The 19,320-nt window shown below is 42.6% G+C and overlaps 1 protein-coding gene across 5 annotated transcripts; it reads left to right on the forward strand.

Moving 5' to 3' along the window:
• The first annotated feature begins 428 nt into the window (after positions 1 to 428).
• vps11 (VPS11 core subunit of CORVET and HOPS complexes) lies at positions 429 to 11,557 on the forward strand. Of its 5 annotated transcripts, none has more exons than XM_077242430.1 (16): positions 429 to 725; positions 1,644 to 1,751; positions 1,866 to 2,001; positions 2,736 to 2,899; positions 2,998 to 3,245; positions 3,347 to 3,548; positions 4,183 to 4,334; positions 4,434 to 4,620; positions 4,734 to 4,877; positions 5,014 to 5,211; positions 5,309 to 5,470; positions 6,134 to 6,267; positions 9,022 to 9,224; positions 9,382 to 9,553; positions 10,473 to 10,695; positions 10,888 to 11,557. In XM_077242430.1, the coding sequence occupies exons 2-16, from the start codon at positions 1,644 to 1,646 to the stop codon at positions 11,053 to 11,055; spliced, it is 2,601 nt and encodes an 866-aa protein (XP_077098545.1). In that variant the 5' UTR covers positions 429 to 725; the 3' UTR covers positions 11,056 to 11,557. The 5 variants fall into 5 exon arrangements, with proteins under 5 accessions (XP_077098545.1, XP_077098541.1, XP_077098542.1 ...); XM_077242426.1 differs by lacking the exon at positions 429 to 725 and adding an exon at positions 823 to 1,357 and having other exon boundaries at positions 1,603 to 1,751; XM_077242427.1 differs by lacking the exon at positions 429 to 725 and adding an exon at positions 1,178 to 1,333.
• Positions 11,558 to 19,320: the final 7,763 nt, after the last annotated feature.

Raw genomic sequence — 19,320 nt, forward strand, 5'->3', positions numbered from 1 at the left:
AAGGAGAACATAACGGCTGTGTGACAGGTTGTAGTTTTTGGGTGCTTGCGATGGGGAGTCCAAATAATTTCCGAGATTTTTTTATTCTGAACATTTACTTTTAAAGACACAAAACATCGATTCTTTTTCATTCTTTGCTTATTTTACATGTTGTAAAACGGTCCAATAAAGCTATATGTAGGAAATATTTCTGTTTATTACGTTTCAATTAAGGTAAAAATAAAATGACATGTATTAAACCTCGTATGTGCGTTTATCTTGTAACATATCACATTTACAGGACACTGAATTTTCGCCCGATCACGATAAGAAAGGGACGGTTCTCGGTTCAACGAGATGAATTGTTAAAGTCCCCGTGAACCGGAAGTTGCAAACGACATTTCTCCAGTGTTGTGACGTATTTCCGAGAGAAACGGAATACTAAATGAGGCAAAATAGTGTGCGTGGCTTTTTTTCCAACTAGCACCTGATTGGATCTAGAAAAGTAGGTGTTTCATTCAAACACACAGGCAGCCCGTGTACTGTCAGTTGGAGGGGCGTCGTTACGGATGTTAAGCAGACACCCAAACCGTCAAACCTACGTCATCAGGGAAGGTCCTCCAATGCAGAGGGGAGGGGAAATTTCAGATTTTGATTAAAGATTACGAAGCCAAAAAATTTTTTTGTGTGGATTGACTTGCATGGATGAATTGTTCACCACAAAACGATCAATTTAGGCAAACAAAGTAAGTATGGTCAATTTTGAATTCATGGGGACTTTAAACTCATTCATGCTTTGTTGGCCCAAGAACCGGATTTGTTTTCGAATTGTTCATACGATTCACTGAAAAGATCCGAATCAAAAGAACGGTTCTTTCCAATACCGCCAATAAAATTTCAAAGAAGAAGAACGGTTCGTTCACGGATCGGGCATCACTTGTAACTTTTTGTTACGTCTTTGGGTCGTTTTCTATTGTAACTTTCAAAAGAGCCCACTTAAATTAAATATCTAATTCTGTTTAGTGTGTACTTTGATTTAAAAAACATTTAAACTTAAAATTAAATTAAAATGTAAACTACTTAAATCGAACTGATTTATGGCGTGCTGTGTCAGACTCAAACCTTACAATATGAGTGCGAAATACAGATAAATAACTGAAACAAAAATATCTTGACACTAGTCACATGACCGTGATGTGAGTCACATGATTTTGCTAAACAAGAACTGCTTGGAAAATGGCAGCGTTCTTACAGTGGAGACGATTTGTGTTTTTCGATAAAGAAACGGTGAAAGATCCGAGTGAAAATGGGAAAAATTTCCAACTACCGATGGGTATATCAGCCAGTGATTCAGGTCGAGGACACATTGTGCTTGGAGATATCCTTACAATTCTGAAGTCATGCTTGTGGCTAGCTAGCAATTATGGTACTGTTAAACAATAATACCAAGTGCATTTCATAATTATAGTCGTCTAAGCAATCGTATCATTTAGGCTGTGGCAAACCTGCTTTGTAAAACGGGAAAACGCTTATGCTTGACGTACGTTAACACTTTCTAGCTGATTATATATGGCGATTTCAGGTATGCATATGTGCGTGTTTTCTTTAACTCGTGTATTGCACATATGGATGGACAAATCTGGTTTTTGACCCGTTCCCTGCAGATGTCCAGCTTTCAGGCTTATAAACTGCGCGTGACACACCTGTACCAGCTGAAACAACACAACATCCTGGTGTCAGTGGGTCAGGATGAGCATGGCATCAATCCTCTGGTAAGATGCACCACAGGTGTCTGCTGAAGCTACATGTCAATGCAAGTGCTGGTCTCTGTGTGCTTTTGAAATGTAAGCAGATTTAGAGAGTGTGTGTATGTGTCTGCTCATCAGGTGAAGGTGTGGAACCTTGATAAGAAGGACAGTGGCAGTCCTCTGTGTACCCGGATATTCCCTGCCATACCTGGAAACAAACCCACTGAAGTGTCTTGTCTCAGTGTACATGAAAATCTTAATTTCATGGCTATAGGTAGGAGTTTTTAATTCCATGTCAGGGTTAAATAACAGGGTTTAATAACAAATCATAGTTGTTATAGTAACTAAAACCATAATCAAAACCTTTTTCATTACTTGAAATAAAAAGGTAACATTTCTTATTTTAACTTAGTTTAACTTGATGTACAAAAATAACTGATGTACTAAATCTGAAATAAAAAAACAAACTATGTAGACATTTAAAAAAACTAAAATGACACAAAACACAGCAAAATTACTTACTAAATCTAAATATTAATAAAACTATAATAGTATTTCAATTATACTAAAATAACACATCACAATTGCTAGTCCATGTTTCTTAAAGCATTTAATTGAACTGAGTATTTGTATTTATATACTGTTTGAAAAAAAGTTGAATTTAGAGGGCAGCTAATAATAAAGCAAATTAAACCCTGCACTTTAATGTTGCAAAAGTAAACAATTGTTTACTAATTAATAATTTTTACATTGATTTTGGTTTTCTAAAGCTATGCAAATGTAACTTGAAATCCCTTTGAATATGTGAATAATTTCAGTGATTAAATTTAACCCTAAATGGCATTCGCAACCCATTTCTTTCTGTAATATTTCAGAGTTTAGTAGGGAAAAAGTGTTGGTTGGGAGTTTATCCATCAACAATTGATTGGATTGTGAAAAGTGGGTGTTACATGCCCAAATACCAAATTAGATGTTATTTTGCTTTTAATATCTGTGTTAAATGCTCAGGTTTTACAGATGGCAGTGTTGTACTGACAAAGGGTGACATCACCAGAGACAGACACAGTAAAACTCTGAGCCTCCATGAGGGCAGCTGTCCAATCACAGGCCTGGCTTTCCGACAGGCTGGCAAAGTCACACACCTGTTTGTCGCCACTTTAGAAAAAGTGCAGGTACGTTGTAGTTGTGTGGAATGTGATATCCTGCCTTTGTAATGAAAGCAGATGTAAATTATACAGAACTGAAAGCAGGAATATCTTTACGTTGACAGTGTTACACATTGTCAGTGAAAGAGTACCCTCGTATAGACCTGGACACTCACGGCTGTGCGTTGCGCTGCTCGGCGCTCACAGACCCCTCGCAGGATTCACAGTTCATAGTGGCTGGAGAGGACTGCGTGTATTTGTACCAGCCCGATGAGAGAGGACCCTGTTTCGCATTTGATGGGCACAAGCTTCTAACTCAGTGGCACAGAGGATACCTGCTGCTGCTCACACACAATAACAAGTCACCTAGCAAGTAAGACTCATTTTTATGGCATGGATTTTTTTTTTTTTTTTTTTTGCTTTAAGAATTTTACTTTAATATGCATTCATATTTATTTCATTTCATTTGTACAGATCTGATTATGGTAGCAGACAGACATCCCCTACAGAAAAGCACATCCTGACCATTTACGACCTGGACAACAAGTTCATCGCTTACAGTGCGGCGTTTGATGATGTCATTGACGTTCTGTCAGAATGGGGGTCGTTCTATGTCCTAACAAGGGATAAAACAATGTATATGCTGCAAGAAAAAGACACACAGACCAAACTAGAGGTTAGTACAGTGTTATTATATTTAAAGGAATCTTTTTTTTTTTGTTACCTGAAGTAAAATGTTATATACACTACCGTACAAAAGTTTAGGTTGTTTTTTTTATGTTAATGAAAGAAGCTGCATTTCTTTGATCAAAAATACATTAAAACAGTAATATTGTGAAATATTATTTTTTACAATTTAAAATAAAGGTTTTGTATTTTAATAAATTTTTTTAAAGTGTAATTTATATTTCTGTGATGCTAATGCTTAACTTTCTGCATTATTACTCAAGTCTTCAGTCTCACATGATCCTTCAGAAATCATTCTCAAGAATAATTTCTTATCAATGTTGAAAACATTTATATATTTAAGAATATTTGTTTACACATTACTGGCAGCCTTTAAACACTAAATTAAAATACAAATGAAATATTGAAATAAAGAATCAACTATAACTCTAATATCAATTATATAGATTAAACAAAAACAGAACTAAGTTCAAAATACAAAACTAAATGTACAATTCAAAACTATAATAAATGTGATTATTATTGTCAATTCAATATTATTCATAATTATCATTGTCCATAATATTATCCTTTATGATAAATATGTATTTATAATAAAAGCTTATATGTGTTGTGTTACTTAGATGCTGTTTAAGAAGAACCTGTTTGTGATGGCCATTAATTTGGCTAAAAGTCAACACCTGGACAATGATGGTCTGTCTGAGATATTCAGACATTATGGAGACCATCTCTATACCAAAGGGGATCATGATGGAGCCATTCAACAGTACATTCGGTAGGTGTGCAGTTCAGATTCCTACTTGCACATTTCATGTAAAACGGTAAACAAGAAAGTGTTTCTTATTGTTACATCATGACCTTCTGTCTTTCTCAGCACCATTGGGAAGCTCGAACCCTCGTACGTAATTCGTAAGTTTTTGGATGCACAGAGGATACATAACCTGACGGCGTACCTACAGGCCCTCCACAGGCAGTCCCTGGCCAACGCTGACCACACTACTCTACTCCTGAACTGTTACACCAAACTGAAGGACAGCTCCAAGCTGGAAGAGTTCATAAAGGTCTGTAGAAAAAAAAAAATCACTTATGTTGTAAACCTGTGCTCTGAATGTGCATTTAGGCTTTTTAAACAAAGCCTTGACCACTAACAATACTTTTTATACTCTGAATGTAGAGCAATGAAAGTGAGGTGCATTTCGATGTTGAAATCGCCATCAAGGTGTTACGTCAGGCCGGTTATCACAGTCACGCCGTGTTTCTGGCAGAGAGACACATGCACCATGAATGGTATCTGAAGATCCAGCTAGAGGATTTGAAGGTGAATACAGCATTTTTCGGGCTATGATATGAATTATGACACATAACTAATGCTTTTCAGTAAGCCAATACTTTTTAATTTTGTTCACAAAAAATTAGCCCTGCCTGAAAAATCTTTTTTTTTGTTACACTTTCAGAATTATCAGGAGGCTTTGCGCTACATAGGAAGGTTGCCATTTGATCAGGCGGAGAGTAATATGAAGCGTTATGGTAAAACACTAATGCACAATGTGCCTGAGAGCACCACTATCCTCTTAAAACGTCTATGCACCGACTATCACCCCAACAAAGACTCAACTGACCGGGACAGTCTGGATAGGCCTGTGGAAAACAAGGTAATTCATTTAGATTAGCAATAGCAAATAATCTGAGATTCTGAAGAACAATGAGTTACACCAGATGACCTTTTATCTGAAAATGTTCTTTTGACAGGCCAATCCAGAGGAGTTCATCCCAGTGTTTGCCAATAACCCAAGAGAGCTGCGAGCGTTCCTGGAACACATGATTCAGGTGGATCCGTTTTCTCCCGAAGGAGTTTATGACACTCTACTAGAGCTCAGACTACAGGACTGGGCACATGAGCAGGACCCAGGGGTAAAAACATGCTTTATACAATTGCTATACATACCTCATGTTATATTATGTTATTATAGAAGGCATCTTCAGCTCTAAAGATTTTTGAAGAATTTGACTCATCACCCCCAAAATTGAGTGTTTCATAATTTTTGCAACTAATGCATGTGCAGTACTTTCAGCCCATATATTACAATATTTGACTAAGTCCATTCCACAGAATCCTGCATACCCCCCCCCCCCCCCCCCCCACAACATTCTGCATGGAAAATGTAAAAAAAAAAGGAAGCATAATATATTGGCTGATATTACAAAATAGTTAAATTTATTTGCATAAATTTGGTTTGTTACGGATATATAATTGTGCAAGCTCATTTTACATATTTTTACATTTTGTGGGTCATTGCCATTATCTAACACTCAATTAAAATGTAAAAACAATAGTTTAATAATACTATTAAGTGCAATCTTTGTACTGTACATTGTAATACAATATTTAAATTCACTTGGAGCATATAAAATGACTAGTTTGACTTTTTTTAGTGTTTGTTTACTGTTCGTTTACTGTTCAGATTCAATTAATTTAGATAAAATGGAATTCAGTTCAACTTCTGATTGATTATGCACATGCTGTTGTGAAAGCGTATAGGAAACTCATCTCTCTTTCTGTCTTTTGTGTGACAGAAGAAGAAGGTCCTGCAGGAGGCAGCACTGTCCCTTCTGAGGAGTGACAACACTGTGTTTGACAAGGCCCTGGTGCTCTGCCAGATGCACAACTTCAAGGAAGGAGTGCTGTATCTGTATGAAAAGGGGAAACTGTAAGCGATTTTTCCTCATTTCTTATCACTGTCAATCTCACTACCTCAGGAAGTGCTATGAAAGTTCATGAAAGATTCATAAGCTGATATATATCAAGAACATGAAAAATAGCAAAGTGAAGTTAATGGAAAAACTATTTAATATACAGGTCCTTCTGATGATGATAAAAATTAAACTTTCATATATTTTAGATTCATTGCACACCAAGTGAAATATTTCAGGTGTTTTATTGTTTTAATACTGATGATTTTGGCACACAGCTCATGAAAACCCAAAATTCCTATCTCAAAAGATTAGCATATTTCATCCGACCAATAAAATAAGTGTTTTTAATTTAAAAAAAAGGAGTAAACCTTCAAATAATTATGTTCAGTTATGCACTCAATACTTGGTCGGGAATCCTTTTGCAGAAATGACTGCTTCAATGCGGCGTGGCATGGAGGCAATCAGCCTGTGGCACTGCTGAGGTGTTATGGAGGCCCAGGATGCTTCGATAGCGGCCTTAAGCTCATCCAGAGTGTTGGGTCTTGCGTCTCTCAACTTTCTCTTCACAATATCCCACAGATTCTCTATGGGGTTCAGGTCAGGAGAGTTGGCAGGCCAATTGAGCACAGTAATACCATGGTCAGTAAACCATTTACCAGTGGTTTTGGCACTGTGAGCAGGTGCCAGGTCGTACTGAAAAATTAAATAAAGTTTTTCAGCAGATGGAAGCATGAAGTGCTCCAAAATCTCCTGATAGCTAGCTGCATTGACCCTGCCCTTGATAAAACACAGTGGACCAACACCAGCAGCTGACATGGCACCCCAGACCATCACTGACTGTGGGTACTTGACACTGGACTTCAGGCATTTTGGCATTTCCTTCTCACCAGTCTTCCTCCAGACTCTGGCACCTTGATTCCCGAATGACATGCAAAATTTGCTTTCATCAGAAAAAAGTACTTTGGACCACTAAGCAACAGTCCAGTGCTGCTTCTCTGTAGCCCAGGTCAGGCACTTCTGCCGCTGTTTCTGGTTCAAAAGTGGCTTGACCTGGGGAATGCGGCACCTGTAGCCCATTTCCTGCACACGCCTGTGCACGGTGGCTCTGGATGTTTCTACTCCAGCCTCAGTCCACTGCTTCCGCAGGTCCCCCAAGGTCTGGAATCGGTCCTTCTCCACAATCTTCCTCAGGGTCCGGTCACCTCTTCTCGTTGTGCAGCGTTTTTTGCCACACTTTTTCCTTCCCACAGACTTCCCACTGAGGTGCCTTGATACAGCACTCTGGGAACAGCCTATTTGTTCAGAAATTTCTTTCTGTGTCTTACCCTCTTGCTTGAGGGTGTCAATGATGGCCTTCTGGACAGCAGTCAGGTCGGCAGTCTTACCCATGATTGCGGTTTTGAGTAATGAAACAGGCTGGGAGTTTTTAAAAGCCTCAGGAATCTTTTGCAGGTGTTTAGAGTTAATTAGTTGATTCAGATGATTAGGTTAATAGCTCGTTTAGAGACCCTTTTCATGATATGCTAATTTTGAGATAGGAATTTTGGGTTTTCATGAGCTGTATGCCAAAATCATCAGTATTAAAACAATAAAAGACGTGAAATATTTCAGTTGGTGTGCAATGAATCTAAAATATATGAAAGTTAAATTTTTATCATTACATTATGGAAAATAATGAACTTTATCACAATATGCAAATTTTTTGAGAAGGACCTGTATACCATTTACCTATATACCATTTAACTTGTGCATAAAACTTCTCCTTACAAACCAGTGAGTTTATGATAAAGAAGTAAAATTTTATGATAAACACCAGTTTGCTATATAAAGCAGCATAATAAACTGTTTTGTACAGTTAAAATAACTGGAAGGAAATGACACTAAAAGCCTCGCACATTCAAGTTACAAATTGCTGTGACCATTCTTGAGTTAAAAATAAGGTTGATAGCTTTGTGACAGCAGACCAAAATTACAAACTGAACTCCTTTAATAACTGCAAACTAGAGCTGCATGATTCTGGATAAATTGATATTGATTTATTTATTCAAATAGAGATCATGATTCTACACACAAAAAAACTCCAAAATATCATGCCATTTACTAGAGATTATGACAAAATGTTAATTGCTGCAGTCTATTTAAATTTTTTAAATTATTTTAATTTATTTTATTTTTTATAATCGGTTTTAATGAGTGCTAAATTTTTTTAAAGTTTTAATGAGTGATTCAATGACCCATAAAGACTTCACTTGTTTTGATACTGAATGAATCAGCATTTTTGAACAATGTCTTGAATCAATAATTAAATAACACATAATTTTTTTAAGTCACTTGTTGCCACCTACAGCTATAACGGTGTAAATGTAACAATCTTTATTTGAAGCTTCAAGTTACTTTCAAAAGGTGATTTGCTCTATTTCATCGCTACCGTAGACATCAGTGTTTATTTCTGAGCTATAAACTTTTATCACAGTCTGTGATCATTTGTAATAGACACTGTGATGTTGAAAGACTATGTAAAGTTGTTGTAGCCTGTAGCTACATTATAACTGCTTTCTCTGGGTCAACAGCAGCGCCAACACAGATTTGAGGTTTAATAGACACAGCCAAATCATTATCATTTAGGAATTAGATCACATGGGTGTTTGAATCGAGATTGCAATCTTTTAACGGTTAATAGTGCAGCTCTACTTCAAACTTACATTACATTTACCTTTAATCTAATAAAAGCACTGGATTAATAGTGACAGAACTGTTCGTTTCTGCAGGTACCAACAGATCATGCATTACCACATGCAGAATGAAGAGTATGGGAAAGTTGTGGAGGCCTGTAAGCGCTATGGTGACAACGAGGTGTGTTTGTGGGAACAGGCGCTAGGCTATTTTGCACGTAAAGAAGAGAACTGCAAGGCCTACATTAGCGAAGTCCTGCAGCACATTGATGAAAATAACCTGATGCCTCCACTTCTGGGTGAGTAATGTGTCTTAAAAAAAGACAGAAGAAGGTCATGATGACAGAATGTTCTTGACCGACTCTTAACCTTTTGATGAACTCCAGATCATATAATTGTAGCGTTTGCAATATTGTTCGTCATCATTTAGACCTTATGTGATTGTCTGTGTTGCAGTGGTGCAGACTTTGGCCCATAATTCCACAGCATCTCTGTCAGTCATAAAAGACTACCTGATAAATAAACTTGAGAGGGAGACATCGCAGATTGAGGAAGACGAAAGGAAGATTCAACAGTATAGAGAGGAGACGACCAATGTACGTGCTGAGATAAAGGAACTCAAAACCTCGTGAGTGAAACAAGTGCTGTGCCAAATGATCAATCGTGAGGTGTATGAATTTTATAAGGTTATTTTGTCATTCAACATCAGACTCTTATAGCCACTTCCCCTCTGCGGCAGTTGAGAGCATCAAGTGTTCAACTTTCCACACTTCGTATTTCAGTTAATTAAGTGCATCATCCGGGTATTTAAAGTGTACTTTTTCTGTTTGGAATTTTCAGTGAACACACCATTTATACTACAAAATGGCATAAAATAGTGCATAAGTATGTGAATTTGGACGCACCTGTTGATTCATTCATTTCTGAATGACATAAAGAAATGTATGCCACAATTGACCCTTCGCAAAGACCCGCCCCCTTTAGTTACTGTCGCTATGTCCTACAAGCTACGCCGCTCTCATGCACACACCATGTCCTCACGCAGTGAAAAATACATCGCAGATCAGAGAGGAGACTGACAATACGCTGACAGACAGGACAGACCAGGTTACTTTTCGGTTACTTTTGATATTAAACATTAAACAAAGTCTCACCTTTCAAATTTGGTCATCTTTAAAAATAAATTTAAACAATAAATACCTTTTGTGGCTCTTTAATGTGTCGTGACAGATCGCTGTAGAGTCTCAGTTAAAGCTGCTCGTGAACCGATCATCTCTTCCTTCTAGTTCATTTATAGCATCAAATAAACATAAATGAACATAAGGAGGAATGTTGTTTTAACCGTGGAAAGGCGTCAGTATATTCAGTTTTTCAAGTTCAAATCCTCCAACGTTAATCTACTAACTCTCCTGACTGCTTTGTCGGAAAAAATGGCGGATGGCGAAGTATGATTGGTCAGATCACCTGTCAATCAAGCTCCCTGCGAAGGGTCAATTGATCAGTCAGAATCAAGTATCGGAGTAAGCTTGCTCACATTGCTTTTTCAGTGCAAAGATCTTCCAGAAGACCAAGTGCACCATGTGTAACAGCCCGCTAGAGCTGCCATCTGTGCACTTCCTGTGTGGCCACTCCTTCCACCAACACTGTTTAGAGAGCTTCGCTGAGAGTGAGGCCGAGTGCCCCACCTGCACCCCTGAGAACAGGAAAGTGATGGACATGTTGCGTGCCCAAGATCAGAAACGAGACCTGCATGACCATTTCCACAGACAGGTGCCGATTTTCCCCCTGCAGTTTTGAATTGATCAAAAAAACAATGCAAATGAAAGTTGGATAGAATTAAATGGTCTTTCTCTCTCTCTCTCTCTCTCTCTCTCTCTCTCTCTCTCTCTCTCTCTCTCTCTCTCTCTCTCTCTCTCTCTCTCTCTCTCTCTCTCTCTCTCTCTCTCTCTCTCTCTCTTTTAGTTGAAATGCTCTAATGATGGCTTCTCAGTCATCGCTGATTATTTTGGCCGTGGAGTGTTTAACAAACTCACTCTGATAACGGATCCTCCTGGAGGAAAGAGTGGAGCTGGGAATCTGGAGGCTGAATTCAACAGAGATCTGCTCATTAACACCAAGAGGAATGTTTGAGAGCTGGGCTGGAGTACACTTTACACGAATTGCTGATCTAGGGTCTGATATCTGACTCTTGGCTTGCTCCAGAAACAGCTCTACACTACTTTAACATCCTTGGAACAAATCCAGATTAAACTTTGCAACTCACAGCTCATGCAGAATCTCTCCATCTGTGTAGTCTGCAAGATCAGATAAGAGGAAGATATCATAGCCGCTGTCGTTGACAGTAAGATGTGAGAATTCGCACTTCAGGACGTGACCTTTTCAAGCTTTTAAACCAGCTGCCACATGTAGAAGACAACTTGCACAGCTTTACTTTGCATCCCTTGATAATTTATGTATAATATTTAATCAGTATTTTAGCCACTCATTACTGCAGATAAAGCAATTAATCAACAATAATCAAATGCCTGTGAAAGAGTCGTTAATAAATGTAAAACAGTATCACTGATTTTGTTGTATTTACACATCTCAGATATTTGTCATGAATTAATAAAAATTAAATATTTACACAGCATTTTACATTGCAAGTGCCACAGCATGCAAAAATATGAGTAAAAGATGCACATCAAAAAAACTAAGCAAATTTCCATTCATATACACCTTCACAGAATAGTTTTCTAGTTTGCTAAAAGGATTTGGGGGGTCAGAGGTAAAATGCTACATAACGTTAAACAGCTGAAACAGCAGTTGTATGTGCCATGGATCAGCTCTTGTGAACAGGATGTGGTTCTTGCCACCTGCGTGAAGTTGGCTCCCCACCCAACGCAAAACATCGTCAAAATAGGCTTAATCGTTTGTGCTGTAAAAAGTTTCGTTTGTGCTGCTTTGTTTTTGTAGATATTAAAAGGATATTTTTAGGTCATTCTGAGGTCACTTAGCCCCCCCCACATGATCCAAATTCAGCCAAAATAGTCTAGTTCGTTTGTGCTGGTTTGTGCCGGTAAAAGTTTCGTTTGTGCTGCGTCGGGTTTTAAAATATCAGACATTGAATTATAGACAATGACGTCACTCAGCCCCCCACATGCTTCAAATTCAACCAAAATAGGCTCAATCATTTGTGCTCCGTTTGTGCTGTAAAAAGTTTCTTTTGTGCTGCTTCGGTTTTTTAGATATTAAAATAATATTTTTTGGTCATTCTGAGGTCACTCAGCCACCCCACCCCGCCCCCATCCCCCCGATCCAAATTCACCCAAAATAGTCTCGTTCGTTTGTGCTGGTTTGTGCCGGTAAAATATTAGACATTAAATTATTGTTGATGACGTCAGCAGCCCCCCACATGATCCAAATTCACCCAAAATAGTCTCGTTCGTTTGTGCTCCGTTTGTGCTGTAAGAAGTTTCGTTTGAGCTGCTTCCGTTTTTTAGATAATAAAATAGGGTAATTTTTTTGGTCATTCTGAGGTCACTCAGCCCCCCACATGATCCAAATTCACCCAAAATAGTCTCGTTCGTTTGTGCTGGATTTTGCGGTAAAAAAAAATCGTTTGTGCTGCGTCGGGTTCTAACATATGACATTAAATCAAATTATAAATGTTATTTATTAGGCTATAGGCTACAGGCTGACTGAATAAAATAGATAATTGAATTGGTCACCAAGATCATAAATGGTTAGTAATGGTCATTCTGGTTAGGCTATTTCTAAGACATGTCTATCTATTTTTATGAAGTCAGTTTGGGTTTGTTATATTAAATCTCTTACCAAAATGTTAGATGCTAATAAAAATGATTTAATAGAACATTCATTTCGTATCAGTGTTTTTGTAGTCCCTGTATTGTTTAAAAAAACTTCATGGTGTTCAGACATTGTCAGACTATTTTTTTTTCTTTCACTCACTTTCTCTCTGGGCAAAATGGATTCGTGCCCTTAAGTTGTTTTTTAAATGTAACTTCAGCAAGTTTGGGCACGAGAACAGCAAAAATATCCTCGAGGTGAGCACACTTTTAAAGTAGAACTGACAAAGTTTTTATCATCACTTAATTTGTTCAGGAGATGTAGTGTGCTATTTTATGGTAGTTTGCACTCAAGTCTATTACTTTGGGTGGTATTTTTGGTTTGAAGACAATAACTTGTATTAAGTGTTTTTCAATTTTTTGTTGTTGTTAATAGATGGTCGATAGTACATGATTAAATTTCAAAAGTTTAATCATTTTGACTTAATATATTGACATGAATTTACACATGGGCTACATAATAATAATAGTTATTAAATAAATTATATATAGCCTACACAGACACATACTGTACATACACACACAGTACCAGTCAAACGTTTGAAAATGTTTTAATGTTTCTCAAAGAAGTCCCTTCTGCTCACCAAGGCTGTATTTATTTGATGGAAAATACAGTAATATTGTGAACTATTATTTCAATGCTGTTTTCTATGTGAATATATAGTAGTGTAATTTATTCCTGTGATCAAACCTCAATTTTCAGCATAATTACTCCAGTCTTCAGTGTCACATGATCCTTCAGAAATAATTATATGCTGATGTTATGAATTTGATGCTCAAGAAACATTTCTGATCATTATCAATGTTGAAAACGACTCGGTTACTAACGTAACCTCGGTTCCCTGAGAGGAGGGAACGAGTATTGCGTAAGTAGCTTACACTATGGGAAAACTCCTTTTCTCAAGAATATTGAAGTCTTTATGTAAAACGCATGGCAGCTGCACAGCAGACAGCAATGAGCGAAGGAGCTCGGTCATTGGCAGTGCTGCGGCAACTTGCTCGAACCAATGACGGGACGACTCTGAATGCGCAACCAATGAGCGCGCCTCGCGCCCGCCAAGTTGGGCGTGGCCAAGAGCTATATATTGGGCGCCCCGTCATGAGAGTTCTTTAGGTTAAAACGACTGAAGCGAACTAACCAAGCACAAGCACGGCAGCTTACGCAATACTCGTTCCCTCCTCTCAGGGAACCGAGGTTACGTTAGTAACCGAGTCGTTCCCTTTCGAGAGGTCTCTCCTATTGCGTAAGTAGCTTACGCTATGGGAACACCATGCAAAACGCCGTGCGTGCTGAACTTCGCCTTATGATAGCCAGAGGCAGGTGCCTGAGCTGAAAAGCAAAGTTATCATCCAACTAGCCGGCAGAGGCGAGCTTTATATGTGGGAAAAAGTACAGAGCGGCTAGAAGGCGCTCAGTGTGACACAAGCACATACATAATCTAGATACGAACTCATAGTTCTACTAGCATCATGCTGATAGTACATTGGAATGCAATGTCGGGACCTGTAGGTTGTAAAACCTGATAAATGTGGACCGTGAGGCCCTGCCTGCCGCCGCACAAATATCCTCGATCGGTATCCCGCTCGACCATGCCCAGGAAGAAGCCACACTCCTGGTGGAGTGTGCTTTGACTCTCCAGGGACATTGAAGTCCCTTGGCTTCATAAGCCAGCGCTATAGCCTCAACTATCCAGTGAGAGATTCTCTGGTTTGAAACGGCGGAACCTTTCGTACGGCCGCCAAAGCATACAAACAGTTGTTCTGTCTGTCTGAATGCAGAACGCTCCAAATACACTCTGAGAGCCCTAACGGGGCAGAGTAGATTAGCGTCGTGTTCGTCTGCTGGAGACGATAGCGCAGTCAGGGAGATAACCTGTGCTCTGAAGGGAGTGGTGAGCACTTTAGGAATATATCCATGTTTTTGCCTAAGGACGACCCTGCAGTCGTTAGGTCCGAATTCTAGGCAGGCAGCGTTTGCCGAAAGCGCGTGCTGGTCGCCCACTCTCTTGACAGAGGCGAGTGCCAGCAAGAGCGCAGTTTTGAGCGAGAGCTGCTTAAGGTGCACGGTTCGGAGTGGTTCGAACGGGGGCCCTTTAAGAGCGTCTAGGACAGTAGCTAGGTCCCAGATCGGCACTGAGGGGGGGCGTGAAGGGTTCATCCTCCTAGCGCCCCTTAGGAAACGAATAATTAGGTCGTTTCTTCCCAATGGACGTTCCATCACAGGGTCGTGTGACGCTGTGATGGCCACCACATATACTTTGAGCTTGGAGGGGGTGCGGCCCGCCTCCAGAAGCCCTTGTAGAAAAGCGAGTACGTTCGTAATCTCGCATGTTTCAGGGTTCAGGCCCTCGGCGTTACACCAGTCACTGAACACGTTCCATTTTTGGGCATATAAGCGTCTCGTGGAGGGCGCCCGCGCCTCAGCGATGGTTTTTAGCACTCCACTCGTGAGGTTCCTGGGAACCCGTCGAGGGGCCATGCATGAAGGGCCCACAGATCGGGCGGGGATGAAATATCATCCCGCTGGCCTGACTGAGGAGGTCTGGCCTCAGTGGAATCGGCCGTGGTGCAGATTGCATTTGCATCAATTCTGGAAACCATGTTTGGTTCTTCCAGAGTGGGGCTATCAGGAGCACTGCGTTTTTCTCCTCTCTGACCCGACTGAGGACCTGTGGCAGCATCGCTATCAGGGGAAAAGCATATAAGGGGCGGCTCGGCCTGCTCTGGGCGAGCGCGTCCGTGCTTTTCGTGAAGAAAAGAGAGCAGTGCGCATTCTCCTTGGAGGCGAAGAGGTCGACCTCCGCCTCGCCAAAAATTTTCCATAACCACTGAATCGTCAGCGGGTTGAGAGCCCATTCTCCTGGGAGAATCTTGTCTCTGGATAGCATGTCTGCCCCTTGGTTCAGCGCGCCTGGCACATGCGCTGCTCTCAGCAAGCGCAAGTTGTGCTGGGACCATAAGATGAGTTTCCTGGCCATTGAATGCATAGAGCTCGACCTGAGTCCACCCTGGCGATTTATGTACGACACTACCGTCATGTTGTCCGTTCGGACCAGGACATGTTCGTTTTTTAGATGTGGAAGCAGGGCTCTGAGAGCCAAAGCGACCGCTTTCATCTCCAGACCTTTTAAGTGTAGGCGCTTCTCCGGGTTTGACCAAAAGCCGTAGACAGGCCTGCCCTCGTAAAGGGCCCCCCAACCTATTTTGGAGGCATCTGTTGTGATCATCTTTCTCCTTGTGTTCACACCCAGACTCACGCCTGACTGGTACCAGTTGCCGGCTTTCCAGTGCGTCAGGGCTTTTATACAGCCGTGGTTCGCTCTGATTAAAAGGTGGCCCGAACGCCACGCGTGAGCAGGGACGCGGCTCTTGAGCCAGCGTTGGAGAGGACACATATGCAACAATCCTAGCTGGAGTACGGCCATGAGACCTAGCATCCTCTGAAACCGCTTGACGGGGCTGTGCGCGCCCGCCCTGAATGATGTTTCAAGGCGCCGGATGGTGAGCGCGCGCTCTGATGAGAGACGAGCTGTCTTTTGCATCGAGTCTAGAACTATTCCCAGGAAAGAAATCTTCTGGCTGGGAGATAGTATACTTTTTGCAAAATTGATTCTTAGACCCAGGCATTCTAGATGGCTGATAATCCAAGATCTGTGTGTTATTAACTGACTCTCTGATTGTGCTAGGACCAGCAATCGTCGAGATAATTCAGTATTCGCACTCCCCTTCGCCTCAAGGGGGAAAGTGCTGCATCCATACATTTCGTGAATGTACGGGGAGCCAGGGACAGGCCAAACGGAAGTACTGTGCTGGTAAGACTGTCCCTCGAAAGCGAATCTCAGAAAAGGCCTCTGATGAGGCGCTATTGGAATGTTAAAGTAAGCATCTTTCAGATCCACTGAGAGAAACCAATCTCCTGGGCATACTTGCGCGAGGATATGTTTGGTTGTTAACATTCTGAACGAGCGAATCATTAGTGCTTTGTTCAGGTGTCTGAGATCTAGGATGGGGCGGAGACCGCCATCCTTTTTCGGGACGAGAAAATAGCGGCTGTAAAAACCTGCCCCGCTCATAGAGGGGGGAACAGTTTCCATAGCGCCCTTTTCTATTAATTTGCGCACCTCGGTGCGTAGAACATGCGAACACTCCTTTCTCACTTTCGTCTCGACCACAGTCGTAAAACGTGGTGGTCTGCGAGCGAACTGGAGCGAGTATCCGTGCTTTATTATATTCAACACCCATTTCAGCATATCTGGAATGTTTTCCCATGCCGCTGCGTGTACAGATATGGGCTGAATACAGGCTAGGGGCGGGCCGCTGTGAAGTAGAGACCCGGCCAGCAAATCGCCTGAGCTCGTAGCTCTCACTTTTATAATGTTTCCCGTCTGTAAAACTCGCAGCCTGAGCTGGGGTTGTGTTTGACACTGTAGGGACAGTGTTTATAAGTGGGGGTGCATAGACAGTGGTAGGCACACGCGTCACTTTTATAATGTTTCCCGCTTTTACTGGGGATGAATTCATAACTGTGTGAACAGTGCTTGTGTGTAGTGGTGCGTACTTGACCGTAGGCTCGTGATCTACATTCATGGGGCGTGCAGCCTGAGCTGGGAATGAATTTGGCACTGTTTTGACAATATCTGGGAATGCACACTTTGTGGACATGTGAACCCTTAGTGACACAGGCAGAAAAATACTCTTTTTGTGTTTTCTGTGTGTCGCCGTAAAAACAGCGTTTGTTTGCAGGTGAGCGAGCTCTGTGACTGGCCCATTGACTGCTGTATGGACATTTCCAGCCGCCTGTAAGGGGACTGGGTAATGTTTGAGATTTTGCAGAGAGAGTGGTCCGGCTTTTGCGAGACACGCAACTCTCTCTTCTCATTCCTGTGGCTAGGAAGGCTTTCGAGGCTCAGGGTTCAGCACAATCTTGGGCCGAGGACCCCGTCGCTCAGGAGGCGGCTTGCGGTTGTGGGAGCGCGAGCGGCGTCGAGCGTCAGTCTGAGGCGCGGGCTGAGAGGCGGTGGGGGCTGCTCTAGCCCGCTGCGGCGGCCTCTGTCTGCTCTGCGATGAGCTGGAGCGTTCAGGCAGGAAATGGCGCATAGCTTGTGAAGCGTTCTGGGCCTCAGTGAAGCGTTCGGCGAAACCTTTAACCGCCGGTCCAAACAGCCCGCTGGTGGAGATAGGCGCGTCGAGAAACGGGGCCTTATCCGCGTCCTTCATCTCCGTCAGAGTCAGCCACAATGGCGCTCGAGAACAGTCAAATTAGCCATGGCGCGGCCAATAGACTGGGCGGTGGCCTTCGTGGCTCGCAGGGCTATGTCAGTCGCGCTGCGTAGGTCCTTGAAGGCTTCGGGTTCGGGGCCAGACTCGTCCAGGGAGCGGAGAAGCTTGGCTTGGAACACTGGAAGTACCGCCATTGAGTGAAGCGCTGACGCAGCTTGGCCGGCGGGGGCGTAGGCGCGACCAGCGAGAGCCGAAGTAGTGCGGCAGGGCTTCGAGGGGTGGGAAGCCTTGGCTTTCCATCCGGTGGTGGAGGGCGGGCAGAGATGATTGGCCACGGCCTCCTCGAGGGGCGGCGTTCCCTCGTAGACTCTTTCCTTCGCGCTGTCCACAGAGGAGAGCGACGAAGAAAAAGATGGCTTCAGACGCGCAGAGTGGGGGGTTTTCCATGACTTGGTGAGTTCGTCATGAACTTCCGGGCAGAAAGGAGAAGGCCTTTGCCGAGGGGCCTGCTAGCGCCCCTGCAGAAACCACTCGTCCAGTCGGCTTCGGGTTGGTTCTTCGGGAGGAGACCAATCGAGCCCGAGGTCCTCCACGGCCTTCGAGAGGATGCGGACAATTTCTATATCCATAGTGGAGCCCCCACTTGTGTTAGCTAGCGTCGACGGAGCGGGGTCGAAAGTGGAGCCCGGCCAGTCGTCAGATGCAGCGTCGATGGACAAGGTGTCATCTACTCCCCCGTCGTCCTCGGACGCGCCGAAAGTCACAAGGCCCACCGCTCTGCTAGAGGGGTGTGGGTCCGGCTGAGTGAACTGAACCGGCGGTGGGGAAGACAAGAGCGGCGGTGAAGCACGCGTAGACTGGCTCGGCGTGACATCACTGAGCTCAGATTCAGGAAGCCTCTGTGAGCGGCGCTTTTTCTTAACGCGCGGCTCAAACAGAGGGGTGGCGGCGATGGGCTCGCTCGCGGCGAAGCGAGCCCGCAGTGCGGAGAGACCCAGGTCGTCACATTCCGGGCATCCGCCCTTGGTCAAAGCAGCTTCTGCGTGGTCCCGGCCCCGGCAGCGAGCGCAGATGATGTGACGATCCCCGTCTGGAAGAAGGTCTCTGCACGACGCGCAGGAAGGCATTTGAAACAACGCCTCAGAAAATTGCTCTTTTACAAATGTCGCGGGGCGAACAGATGTAAAATACTTGCGTGTAGCGCCCCGGATGGCTCAGTAGGATGGCGTTCGAAGGCGGCTGAAGATGCCGACGTCCTCATAGCAATCCCGCTGGTATGCTTTTCCACGGCGGCGAAGGCTTTTAATAATCCGGAGGATCAAGCGAA

This window comes from Siphateles boraxobius, unplaced genomic scaffold (assembly GCF_051911475.1).
Source record: "Siphateles boraxobius isolate OS27281-9 unplaced genomic scaffold, OSU_SipBor_1 25, whole genome shotgun sequence".
NCBI classification, from domain to species: domain Eukaryota; kingdom Metazoa; phylum Chordata; class Actinopteri; order Cypriniformes; family Leuciscidae; genus Siphateles; species Siphateles boraxobius.